Consider the following 13618-nt stretch of genomic DNA (forward strand, 5'->3'; position numbering starts at 1 on the left):
TCTGAAGAAGCTCTGAAGCGAAAGCGCTTATCATTCATGAATAAATATTTATTTCTTTTTTAATTTAAGAAGACTACCTGTTTTGCTCAATTACAAAAGAATATCGTTTGATGGCCATTGAGGCCTTTTTGCAACATGTACAAATCTTGAATCAAGCTGATATTGACAATGTATTTTTAATGTTAGACTGTGTGTTGAGCAATAATATTTTTATGTATCATAATTGCTTCTATCATCAGAGCAGGGGGGTGGCCATGGGCACCCCCTGCGCAGACTCATATGCCAAGATAGTGTTGGCATATTGGGAGGATCAAGCAATATTCAAGGCAAACCATTTATGGAGGGGGTACCTGAGTTACTATGTCCGTTTTGTGGACGATGTCTTCCTGCTTTGGACAGGGACACAGGAACAACTTTGAGTTTATCTACCTGGAAAGCACCATTGATTTTTTGAGGTTTAGCATTTCACTCTGTGATACAACTATAGATTTCTTAGATGTCCGAGTGATGAAAAACACAGAGCAACGGATTGAAACTGTGTTATATAGGAAGGAATGCTGGAGAAATACTCTCCTTGCCTATGATAGTATGCACCCCAGATATACATTTAACAATATTGATCAGGGACACTTTTTTCGAACATCTAGGTTATGGACTAATGATGAGACATAGAGAGAGGTCTGCAGAACTGATGGCGAACTTAAAAGCAAGGGGATATAATCAGAGCATACTACAGCGGGCATTCAATAAAAGTAAAGAAGAAAGGTTCAACAAAGCAAAACCCTGTTTTTTTGAAAATGTACAGGTGCATGACAGGGAGACTGATATAAGCAGGCAGCCCCTTAGAGTTACTTTGAATTATAGTAACAATGTGGGGGGCATATGTGACATCATTCGCCAAAACTGGAAAATCTTGTTAACTGATGATAGAGTGAAGGCATTAATAAATTGGGAACCCACATTTTGTTTCAAACATAGTAAGAATTTTAAAGGATTTGATCTGTACAGACCAACCGTTAGTAAACGGTTAGTTAGTTAGTAACAGACCATTAGTAAACCTGTCATGGGGCGACAAGGACATTCTCCTGCAGACATTGTAAAGCTGGTCAATATATTGGACATAACACATCTATTCATCCACTGTCTGGAAAGAGCTATTCATTGAAACAATATGCTGACTGTTTGACCAGCAGTATTATATACTTGGCTGACTGTATGCAATGTTCATTTTATGTTGGTAAAACGAGTTGTAGATTGAAAGACAGGGTGTTACAACTTATGTCAGCTATACGTACAGCCAAGATACATAATGCCCTGTACCCGCATGTAAAGCAGCACCCTGGGCACGTATTTTCTTTTATGGTTTTGCAGGTTATTCATCCAACCAGGAGGGGGAGTGATTTGAGAAATATAACAGAATGTAGTGAAACTAGATGGATAATCAATCTGGGTGCTGATAGAGCACCTGGCCTGAATGATGTTATTCCTATCGAGCCTTTTTTAAAAAAAAAGAGGAGGGCATTTTACTGAGTCTTTGATTGGCTGTTAATGTATTTTAAAAGGTGTTCATAATTTTTGTATGTTGTCTGAAGAAGGTTTTTTTTAAACCGAAAGCGCTAACCTACTGCATTTTATTAAACTACTGTTTTTATATCAGCCTGGTGGTCCGGATCGTCTGTTTTTGCTGTTGGAATTTGCTGTGAAGCTGGCCCTCAAGTGCAAAGTCTACGTTTGTGTTTTTTTTTTTTTTTTTACACCGAAAGTGTGATGAGACGTTGGGACACAGGTGGACAGTAGTCTCTCCTTTGATAATCACATCGCCACATTAGTCAGGAAATCCTTCTACGTGGTACACCTCATCACAAAAGGTTTCTCATCCAGGAAAAAAGAGGTCATCGTTCTGCTCTATTCGTCACTCATTATAATATACAGCGCCCCTTTTGGTATGTACCTCACAAGACATCAACTGGAAAGGCAGCAGAAATACCTCACAAAGAGGATTTACCAGCCTCAAACAGATGCCCTGCGCAGACTGTCTCAAAAAGCTCCAGCTTTACTCCGTCACATATCGCCTACTCAGAGGCGATCTGTGCCTAACATACAAAGCTATGTCAAACCCAGAGCTGTTGGACATGCTCCACTTAAATAAATCCCAATCCCTCCGAACTACATGCTCTAGGGACCTAAACCTTGTCACCACAATAAACCGAACATGCTGGAGAGAGAGAGATTCCTGACCCAGAGACTTCCCTTACTCTGGAACAAGCTACATAACTGATAAAGCTCCTCATTAGCACTCTTCAAAAAAAATCTTGATGATTGGATAGGAGATAGGAAATTCACCCGGAGGATCACTTCTGTGGCTGTGCTCGACAGGGGGCACAGGTAAATAATTTTCTTGGATGGCGAAAGCCAGGGTACCTTTTTGGCTAGGTTTATATAGGCCCTAGGGCCAATAGCCTAGTACCTAGCTATGAACCTATGGTGATATATCACTGTGGCTAGAGAGTTTACTAAGGGTGTAGATTTAGTAACCAGAGGTCAGTTCTTCTGTTGATGGTGATGGTTTCTGCTGTCAAACTGTGTTGTCAGAGGCCATTTCCATATTCCTCCTCTTCCATATGTAAGGAACAGAGTGCAGAGATCCCCAACAGGCACAAGATCGTGCATACATCCGTTATATTCTAATAAAGTTTAGGATCTGGAAAGCATGGTAGAACTACTTGATGACAGAAATGAAAGTCCATTGATAATATGCCCATCAGTCATTGCCTTCGACTCTCAGCTCTCCTGAAGGACCTTCCAGTTCAAAGTATCTAAAGACCAGTCATCCCCCAGAAAAGAGGGAGTGATCCACGGTGAGAGGTGCCATGTATTCGGCTGGAGGTATACTGACTTCAGTCAGTAGGCAGGTTTAGCATTGGATGATACCATTTGGGGATATGCAGATCAAACATGAATGTACATGGAAAAGATGGCAAAATTTAATGAATTGTGGTCACCTATAGCATTTCTTCCAAGTGGTGAGGAAAAGTAAGATGTTTGAGTTTGCATTTTACCTCATTCATGAGAGAACTGTTGAACATGATGGGTCAAGTGATTTGTCTAGCTGTCACTGGCTTTGAACTTGAGGACTCTATCATATAAAAGCTTATTTAAGCACTTGGGAAGATGGAGACTTCTTGTTTCATTGCTTATAGGCAGACAGAGTGCATTATCATAATAAATCTTCCGACTGCTTGACTAAGGTGCACAAGGAGTGGAAGTGTCGTATGGTGAGGGAGGTCATGTATGAGGCATACAGCAATCCAGGCTGTACTTTGAGCTCAGAAACTTTTCCTCCTCCTTTCTGACTGTGCTGTCGGACTCTATAGAGGTTTGCCAAGGAATGCAGTGATGTTCTTCATCTCACATTGCTGCAGTCCTTACTTATGGGTAGTCCGCTGTCCTCGGTCGGCCCGAATACCAAAGTATTAGGCTGACGTCGGTCATGGGCGCCTAGATCTGACATCAGAGCGTCAGGGTATAAAGGCGCATGACCGACGTCATATCCTCAGTCTTTTTTGCCGCATGGTCCGATGCAGAAGCAGCGTTGCAAGTGCCGTTCGGCGTTCTGAAATTTTCGCTGGAGTTTCAGACCGATACCAAGTTGGGCTAAGTACCCGTTGGGAATATTTTTGTTTTTCTTGCCTCAGTTACTTACCGGATGTCAGAAAAAGTGAATAATTGTATTTCTTGTGGGAAACAGATACCGCATAGGGATTACCACTCGCTTTGTATTCCTTGTTTGGGACCGGAGCACGACGTAGTTGGGTGTCGGTTTTGTGCTAGGTTTAATAAGCGCACTATAAAACGGAGGTTAGATTGCGCTAGGTTAGTCTTTGGCAAGAGGTGTAATTATAATATGCCGTCGGATGTTCCGACGCCTGCTTCTACTAAGAAGCACAAAGACAAATCTTTAAAGCCTAGGCAGGATGATTCGTCCGTTACCGACGCCGGATCTTTGGAAGCTACAGCTGAACAGGTGGATCCGGCTGAAGTTTCTGTTGAGTCCCAGGGGGAATCTTTGATTTTACATGATGTGGCATCTCAGGAGACAGGTCAGGCTGAAGGGGCCTCTCAGGTTACTATTCTCCCTTCATTGCCTAAGGTGGTTAGGCCTTCTGTTACTGTTTCTAAGGCTCCTTCTAAGGGCAGGTCTGTTTTGCCTTCCTCTGGTGTCAGTTCTGGTTCTTCAGGGTCTGTGCCTAAAAAGCACATGCTTAAAATGGCAGAGGATTTGATTACTTTAATTAGAGGTTCTATGCCCCCTCCTGATAAGAGGCCCAGGATGGAGCCAGAGTTGGAAAGTTTGGAGCAGGCCTCAGATGATTCAGAGTCTTCTGCTGAAGACATTCAAGATTTCCCTCCTTATTCTGATTCTGATGCAGAGGATTCCACTCCTTCTGCTTCTCCTCCAGAGGATTTTTCATTTTCAGAAACTCTGCATTCCATGAGGGAGCATTTTAAGTGGGAAGGACAGGATTACTCTGATTCACGGAAGAGACTTAGGGAGTTCTTGTTTTTACCTCAACATAGACCCTTAGCTATACCTCCAGTTTTGGATGTTGTTTCAGATGTTTTCTCGGAAGCTTCCCTTAATCCAGATTCTGTGCCTCCTGCTCCAGTTAAACCGGACAGGTATTACAGGGTGCCTGAGGCTCATAAATATCTTTATAAGAGTCCTAGGGCGGACCCAGAAACTATTAGTCAGGGGCCTAAGGGTGTTAGAGCCTCTGTTGTTACGAATCCGGTTCCTCTGGATAAGGAAGCTAGAGCTTTGGATAGATGGGGTAAGAAGGTGTATACCTCTTCTACTCTAGCAATGAGAGCTTTGAACTGCCAGTTTCATATGTTGAAGTATCAGAATTTCCTCCTTTCTCAGCTAAGATCTAAAGTGGATGCTTTGGCAGAGGGCATAGAGTGTAAAGAATTGCAGGATTTAGTGCATGTTTCTGAACAGGTGGGAAAGCACTCTTTGCAATGTGGTTTTGATGCTTTACAGGCTTCTTCTAGGGTGGCTGCCACAGGTTCAGTTATTCGTAGGCACGCCTGGCTTAAGGATCAGAATTTGTCTGAGCATGTTAAGTCTAGAATTCTGGATGCCCCTTTACAGTCTGAAGTTTTGTTTGGTCCTCCTGTGGAGTCAGTCTTAAAGAAAATGGAAGACAAGGCTAAGTCTATGCAGACTGTTAAAGATTTTTTGCAGGTACAACCTCCAAAGTTTAGTAGAAATTGGCCTACTAAGGGGTGGACGTACCCTTCTTCTGATTCTCAGTCTAGGGGTAGATCTAGGAGTGGTAGGGGCAGATCTCAGAGTACCTTCAGGCCGAGACAATGGAGTTCGCCTGCTCAATCTGCTGGTGAGGGCAGGGGCCAGTCCTTTCGTAAACAGGCCCAATGACCTGCATTTTCAGCTGCCAGATTCTTCTTGCCTGGCAGCTCCTTTGGGGGGAAAGTTGGCTCTTTTCAAGCAAAATTGGCATTTAGTCACCCAGGACAAATGGGTATTGGACATTATAAACCGAGGTTACAAGTTCTATTTCCATACCATGCCTCCTTTCAAGGGCATGCCAGATGTCCCTCCTCGGCAAAGGATAGAGGCTCACAAACAAATTTCTTTACTTCTTCAAATAGGAGCTATACAGCCAGTTCCTCTGTCAGAAGTGGGCCTAGGATTTTATTCTCGCCTGTTTCTAGTTCCAAAGAAAGGGAACACGTGGAGACCAATTTTGGATTTATCTATCCTCAACACTTACCTGGACATTCCAAAGTTCAAGATGCTGACTTTACAACAACTTTTACCTCTGTTGGGAAAGGATCACTGGATGGTTACTCTGGATCTCAAAGAGGCTTACCTTCATGTTCCTATCAGGCCCAGTTGCAGGAGGTACCTGCGTTTTGGCTGGAAATTTACATTATCAGTTCTCTGCATTGCCCTTTGGCTTATCTACTGCCCAGAGTGTTCACAAAGGTTCTGGCTCCAGTGATAGCCTTTTTCAGACTAAGAGGAATACAGATTTATCCTTATTTGGACGATTGCCTGATTATTGCACAAGAAAAGGATGAACTTCTTCATCATCTACAGTATGTGGTGGCAGTGTTAAGATGCCTAGGGTATTCTGTGAACGAAACAAAGTCCAGTCTAGTACCCTCTCAGGACATGTGCTTTCTGGGTGTGAGACTGAATACAGCTTCCCAGATGGCTTTTGACCCCGGACAAACAAAGAAGCCTTTCTCTTTATTTCCATCAAATGTCTCTACGGTCCAGGCTGACTGCAAGGACAGTCCTTCAAGCCTTGGGGTTCATGGCATCTTGTATTCTAGTGCTTCCCAATGCCAAATTGCATATGAGGAAGCTTCAATGGTATCTCAAAATGTATGGACACAGCACTGCCAAGATCTAGACACTGTCATTCAGATAATACCTTGCATTCAGAAGGAGTTTTTGTGGTGGGCTCAGGAATGTCACCTAAACAAGGGACTCTCTGTGACCCGGCCAGAGGCGAGTCAGATTCTAACGACAGATGCCTCGGACAAGGCTTGGGGAGCACACCTCAATGGAAAATGGGTGCAAGACACGTGGCCTGTCAAACTCCAACATTTGCATATCAACTTGAAGGAAATGTTAGCAGTCCAGTTTGCATTGATGGCTTTCAAAGATTTACTTCACCCAGGGCAGGTGTTGATTCAAACAGACAACACTACTGTCATGTGGTACATCAACAAGCAAGGGGAACCCATTCTTACCCTCTTTGCAGGCAAGCGATGATTTTGTGGGAAACTGCTCTCAATCTACACCTCAATCTTCAGGCAAGGTTTCTACCAGGAGCACAGAACTCCTTAGCAGATGTGTTGAGCAGACAAATAGTGGATCCTCACGAGTGGAAATTGGATCCTCATGTATTTCAAAAGTTGACAGTGTTGTGGGGAACTCCAGACATAGATCTGTTCGCTTCCCATCTAAATTGCCAGTTGCCAAAGTTTTGCACAAAAATGTTTCATCACACAGCTTGGAAGGTGGACGCTCTATCATTCAGTTGGAACAATCTGCATGTATATGCCTTTCCACCTCTGCCTCTTCTTCCCAAGGTACTTTTGAAGGCCAGACAAGACAAGCCAACCATGATTTTGATAGCACCGGATTGGCCTCGACAACACTGGTACCCACTACTGAGGAGTTTAGTACGAGAACCTCCATGGCCTCTGCCTTTGATTCCGCACCTTTTGTCACAAGAGGGCAATCACTTCCTCAATGTCAAGATTCAGTCTCTGCATCTAACAGCCTGGCATATTCTGTTTTAGACTCTGGAGGGTCTCAGCTTCCACAACAAGTTTTGAATGTTATTTTGGAGGCCAGGAGGCCTAGTACCAGGAAAGTTTACTCTGATAAGTGGAGGAGATTTTTTATTTGGAGCAAAGGAAAGGACTTTGATGTCTCCAAACCTGATTTAAGTGTTGCTCTTCAATATCTTACTGAGTTATTGGACAAGGGTTTGTCTTTCTCCTCGATAAAGGTCCATGCTGCAGCCATTTCTGCTCACTATGATTGTGACCCTCCTTTATTCTCTCATCCTTTGTTTAAGCAATTTCTTAGAGGGGCAAAGAATATAAGACCCCCGTGAGCTCCTACTCCTGCTTGGGATCTCAATTTTGTGTTGGAAAAACTTACTCTACAACCTTTTGAGCCTGCAGCTACTGCCGAGTTAAAGTATTTGTCATGGAAAACTGCTTTTTTGTTGGCCATTACCTCTGCAAGAAGGGTTTCTGAATTACAAGCCCTCATGGCAGTGGAGCCTTTCCTGATTTTTCATAAGGATAGGGTATCTTTGCGTACTAATCCTTCCTTTATGCCTAAAGTGGTTTCTAGTGTGGCCTTAAACCAAACTATTCATTTGCCTACTTTTTATGCAAACCCCAAAATAAAGGGGAGAAAATTTTGCATACTTTGGATATTCACAGACAGTTGCGTTATTATTTGAGCAGAACCAAGGAGTTCAGACAGTCTCAGCAGTTGTTTGTTTCTTTTGCTTTGGGTTCACAGGGTAAACCTGTTACAAAACAAACTATTTCTAAATGGATTGGGTTTTGTATTTCTTTCTGTTATTCCCATCATGGTAAGGAGATTCCTGCTGGAATCAGGCCTCATTCCACTAGGGCTACTGCTACTTCTACGGCCTTTCTAAGGGGGGTAGCTACAAAAGACATTTTGGAGGCAGCTACCTGGAGTTCAGTGCATACTTTTTCTAAACATTACCACCTTCCTCTTTATTCTAAGTCTAGGGCTGGATTTGCCACTGCAATTTTACAGGGCATTTTAGCAGCCCCTAATGCTCTATGATTTTTACCAACCTCCCTTTCCCGTTGCTTTGGGATTCTACCCATAAGTAAGGACTGCAGCAATGTGAGATGAAGAACATAGTACAGTTTTGTACCTACCATAAATGTAGATGTTCGAAGATCCACATTGCTGCAGTCCAATTTTCCCTCCCTCCTTCCCCACTGTATTTTGACATGGTGCTATGCTTTAGGTGATGGTTGTTGTTGGGCTTGTTTTTGGGAGGTATTCTGTTTTTGGCTGTGGCCTTTCTTGTTTGGCCTTCTGACATCTGGGGCAAGAAAAGACTGAGGATATGACGTCGGTCATGCGCCTTTATACCCTGACGCTCTGATGTCAGATCTAGGCGCCCATGACCGACGTCAGCCTAATACTTTGGTATTTGGGCCGACCGAGGACAGCGGACTACCCATAAATAAGGACTGCAGCAATGTGGATCTTCGAACATCTACATTTATGGTAGGTACAAAACTGTACTTTTTGACTGACATAGTTGTAGCTAAATTGTTAGTGTAGAGGTTAAGTGACGATAGATGATGATTTTAGGTAATAATAAAAATGTATGTCTTCTGGAAATTACAAGCCCGAATTCTGCAGACTAAAACATCACATTACCAGACATTTTCTTTGTTTTTGAAGTAGACTGCATCATGTGGAACCTGACATGGCCGACCTCCTCTGCTCTGCAGTTTCTGAAAGAAGAAAGCAACCAGTTGAAAAACTTCACACTTAGTGGTTCGCTGAGAGAATTTTGTGTTCTGTATACAAGACCTCCTGTTAAAGATCCCTTAGTCAAGGTTAGTTCATAAGATTATTTGCATTGTATGCTATACATAAAAGTTTTTAAAACGGAGTACGTTTGCTTCCTGAATAAGTTATTTAAGCTGAGTGAGGCATGAGATTGCAGTTCTAACAAAATGAATGTATAAAATAGAGGACAAGCCTGGGGTGTTTGAGTCTAAAGAAAGAAATCTTTTTTTCTGGGCTGTCTGAGTCATGCAGGCTTCTGTAAAGCAAACCACATCTTTTAACTAAAACAACCCAGACTCCTGTCTGGCGATCATACGCTGAACAACAGCCACTCCCCTTAGGCCCTTTTATCATTGTGCAACATAATCTTTTCTGATAATTAAATAAATGTTCCTCTAGTGTATTTCTGTCTCTGATAAAGCAAAAAAATCTTGATTTGCATTCTGGCTGCTTACATACTATGGGGTAAGGTACTGTCCCCTTTGTCTCAAAAACTCCGGTGCATGTAATATGACCAGACTTGACAAAAAACACTTACTTGCCTGCAGGTCTGCTCTTTAAAAAAAAATTGCAAAAATCACCTGTGGCTCAGCTGGTCCTTACTCATTAACATTTGCCAGATCACAAGCCAGAGTATGACACAAACTAAACCTGGACTGTAGTTCACCCGCATTTAGCATGGCATTGCACAATGGTTTACCCATTTTTTTCCTCTCCTATTGTAGAACTAAAGAAAAAGGATAGTAACATCAGTGTCATGATCCATCCTTTGTACAGTAAAACAAGCAACGGAGGTGTGAGTGGCACTCGATCACTGCACTTACCTATAAAAAGTTGTGTGCATGTGTCTTGTACATTTCTTTTCCATGAAGTAGTCACTTATGCCTTGTCTGCTGAAATTACCCTTGCTGGCAGTCCCTCTCAGCATGGATTGAAAGCTCAAATCTAACAAATGCAGTGAGCACTTCACTTAAATATATCTTGTATTGTTCCTCTTTCAAAAATAGTATAGGAAAGAGCACACTCAAGTAATAAACTGGGTGTTTAGTGGGTGTTTGGTGAGCAAGTCTGTTACACTTGTGTTACTTTATTCACCAGTATGGCTAATTGCAGTGTTTCCGCAACTCAAAGCAAGAATCCATAAGTGGAAACCATGCACTTCAAACTGTCTGTGATGCAGTGAGGCTACGACTCCCTATGCTGAGTCAAATGCTAACAGTTTGGTTTTGAATAAATGATATAATGAAAGATAGAATGAGCGACCAACTCCTACTCAATCTTTGGTGGGGGCTGTTGTGTTATGGAGGACTGCCACACTTTGGTATTACTCTTTGGTGAGGCTTTGGGAACAAATTATAATTATTTCAGAGGACTGTCACATTATGGCATTATTAATGGTCAAGGCATTGGGAACAAGTTCTCAGAATAAATAGCTTTCAGAGCAGCATGATGGTTCAACAAGACAGCAAGGACTTACTCATGGCAGCATGCATTATGTGATGCTCATGAAGACCAAGTGAGGAATAGGTATTACACCTCAGGTCTCTAAGGGAAGAATGTGTTAGTTGCATTCAGAAATCATCTGCTATACATGACTGGCAGCTGGCAAAGTCTTTGCTTGAAAAATAGATGATATGCCTTCATTCTTCCCAAAAAGAAGTTAAGTACATTGCCAGGTTGTATGGGGGAACACACATGGTTCTTTTTGGTACCAAGAAGCATAGAATGCCAGGCAGAAATCCGCATAATGAATTTCCCTTCTATGAACTGCTTTGTTCTGCAGTTTTAAATGGATGGTGTTCAACTAGCTTAACAAAATCTGGTTTTGATGAACTGGCCTGATGCAGGTCCCGATGAGGCAGAGTTCAGTAATTTAGCTAAACATTTTTTCTTCCCTAGAGTTGTGTATGGATACTCTGATGTCTGAATTCCCAGGAAAAAGTAGCATAGAGATGGCAGAGAAAGGTGCAGTTGGAGGTTATGATGTTTTTGCCAGTTGATTTTTTGGGATTCTTACTGTAGAAGCCCGAGTGAGAGCCTCTGTATCAGATCTCTCATCTTCCCCCCTCCAGGATGTCAAGGTATTAGTGATATAAAGTGGATGTTGTCAGCACACTCCAACTCTTTTTTTGCTGCAGTTCATTGACCATCTCAAGTGAGTCATTGCATAGTCCAAGTCTTTCAGGTTGGCCTGATGCCAGAGGCTGTCGCACCATATTGAACTATATATTTCAGTATTACCTTTGTTGCTTGTAATACTATAAATATCTGGTACTAAGGTTAACAACTGTATCTGTGCTTCAAGTCTAGTAAGCTAGTTCCACACAGAGCTTTCTGTACTCTCTCTCTCTTTTTTTTTGCTGGGGCCCTGAGCATAAAGTGCCTAATTGTCTCCGGTGATCAGTGCTGCAGTAGCCTTAGCTATATGGGTTATATTTTTCCAAGGATGTAACAGCCTGCTAGCTTCCAAAGCTTTCGGGGCACCTTCCACACGCACTGTCAGGCAGCTTCAGCTGAAGTGAGCTGCTTAAAAAGACCGGATTGAGTGCCAAGCTCTTAAGAGCATTCTGCCATTAAGTGTGCCCACTGCTGACTTTTGAGGTTGCTGTTCCATTGCTAGGGGCCATTTCCCACCCTGGCAATCCCTTTTCCCTTCCATAAAGTCTGAATCTCCATTTCTCTTTGCTTACAGAAAGCTTTAGACAAGTGGGTTATGAAGACCATTCATCAAGGTTACTGATGGCAGTTGGAGAGAATTACTCATCCACCAAACCAGACTCCTTTCTTTCCTCCTATCCTAGAGCCAGCTCTTTCTCCTTGTTTGGAAAAGGTTTTTACTTGGTGCCAGAGAAAAAAATGCCTGGGGACAAGTTCTGGATATTTCTTTCCTAAACCAATATGTGATTATGCCCAAGTTCAAAATGCTGTCACTTCACAGCCTGCAGCTTACTACTATTTTATTCAAGTTTTCTAGTAATACTATAATACTTATCACATCCCTATTCATCTAGATTTCTGGCATTTCTTAAGGTTTTGTATGTTTGGCTCACATTCATTTCTCTGCCTTACCTCATGGACTATTCACTGCACCAAGAGATTTACAAATTATCTAGCTCCAGATGTTAATCGTGTTTCACTGTTGCAGTCATAACTGTAGGGTGCTCCTGCCGGCAGGCAGCCCGAGGTCGGCCAGAATCCCAAAGTCTGGGTCCGGCGTCGGCTGTACAAGCCAGTACCCTGACGTAAGTACGCTCTGGTACATAGCCCTCAGCCGACGCCATCTTCTCCAGTCTTTCTTGCCGTGCGGTGGAAAGCAGCTCGCAAGTCGTTGGTTGACTATTTTCGAACAGCTTTTACTGTCTACCTTGCTTAGGCCCTGACCACGACGTTTCTTGTTGTCGGTTCTGTGCCAGGTTTAATTCTCGTACTATCAAACGCAGGTACGACTGGGCTCTGAATTACTTTGGCAGACGCTTCAATTATAGAATGTCGTCGGATGCTACCGGAATTCAAAAGAAGCGCAAAGACAAGGACAGGCCTCCGAGGTCCAAACAGGACTCGTTGCAGCTGGAGCCAGCGTCCGGTTCGGCTGTCGTCAGTGAGGCGCTTTTGCAGCCCCTGTCGTCCGCCACTTCTGAACCGATGGCCGATACGGACTCCCATGGGGAGCCATCAGGGCCTTCTATTTTATCTGCTGCAGGACCTTTGGACGTCACTCCCTCGGATGGGTCCGGAACCGCTGTACAGGTACCGGCTTCTGAGGGGGTATTCAGGCCTACTCGCATCACTATTTCAAAGGCAAAGACAAAGACTCCTGTTAAGTCCAAAGCTCCTGCTCATGCTACTTCTGAATCTACTCCTCGGACACAGAAGCAATTGTTAAGGATGGCTGAAGATTTGCTTACTATGATTAGGGGTTCTCACCCCCCCCCCCCCTGAGAAAAGGCCTCGACAGGATGTTCCTATGGATTCCTCTGACCAGGCTTCTATATCTTCTGTCTCTTCCTCTGATCAGGAATATTCTTTTCCTCCTTATGAGGATTCGGATGCTGAGGACTCCTTGCCCTCTGCCTCTCCGCCTGAAGATTTTTCTTTTGGGGAAACCTTACATGAGATGAGGGAACATTTTCATTGGGAAGGTCAGGATTATTCTGCTTCCAAGAAGAGGCTTAGAGAATTTCTTCTTCTTCCTCAACATAGGCCTTTGGCTATCCCTCCTGTTCTTGACATTGTGGATGATGCTTTTTCCGAGGCTAATTTGAATCCTGACTCCATGCCTCCTGCTCCCTCTAAGCCTGATAGGTTTTATAGGGTTCCTGAGTCTCATTTGTTCTTGTTTAAGAATCCTTCTGCAGATCCTGAAACTATATCTCTAAGGCTGCTAAAGTTGCTACTTCTAAGAATCCTATTCCCTCTGAGAAGGATTCTCGTGCCTTAGACAGGTGGGGTAAAAAGGTATATACTTCTGCTACCCTCTCTGTTAGGGCTTTA

The 13618-nt window shown here is 43.2% G+C and overlaps 1 protein-coding gene across 1 annotated transcript in view; it reads left to right on the plus strand.

Annotated features, from left to right (window-relative positions):
* ATAD5 (ATPase family AAA domain containing 5) overlaps positions 1-13618 on the plus strand; it is a gene marked incomplete in the record, with an annotated part of 853119 nt that overhangs the window by 239556 nt on the left and 599945 nt on the right. Inside the window, 1 exon segment of the mRNA XM_044068042.1 lies at positions 9017-9174. Coding sequence (XP_043923977.1) covers positions 9017-9174 — 158 coding nt within the window.

This window comes from Protopterus annectens, chromosome 4.part0 (assembly GCF_019279795.1).
Source record: "Protopterus annectens isolate FY-2018-M chromosome 4.part0, PAN1.0, whole genome shotgun sequence".
In the NCBI taxonomy this organism is placed as follows: Eukaryota; Metazoa; Chordata; order Ceratodontiformes; family Protopteridae; genus Protopterus; species Protopterus annectens.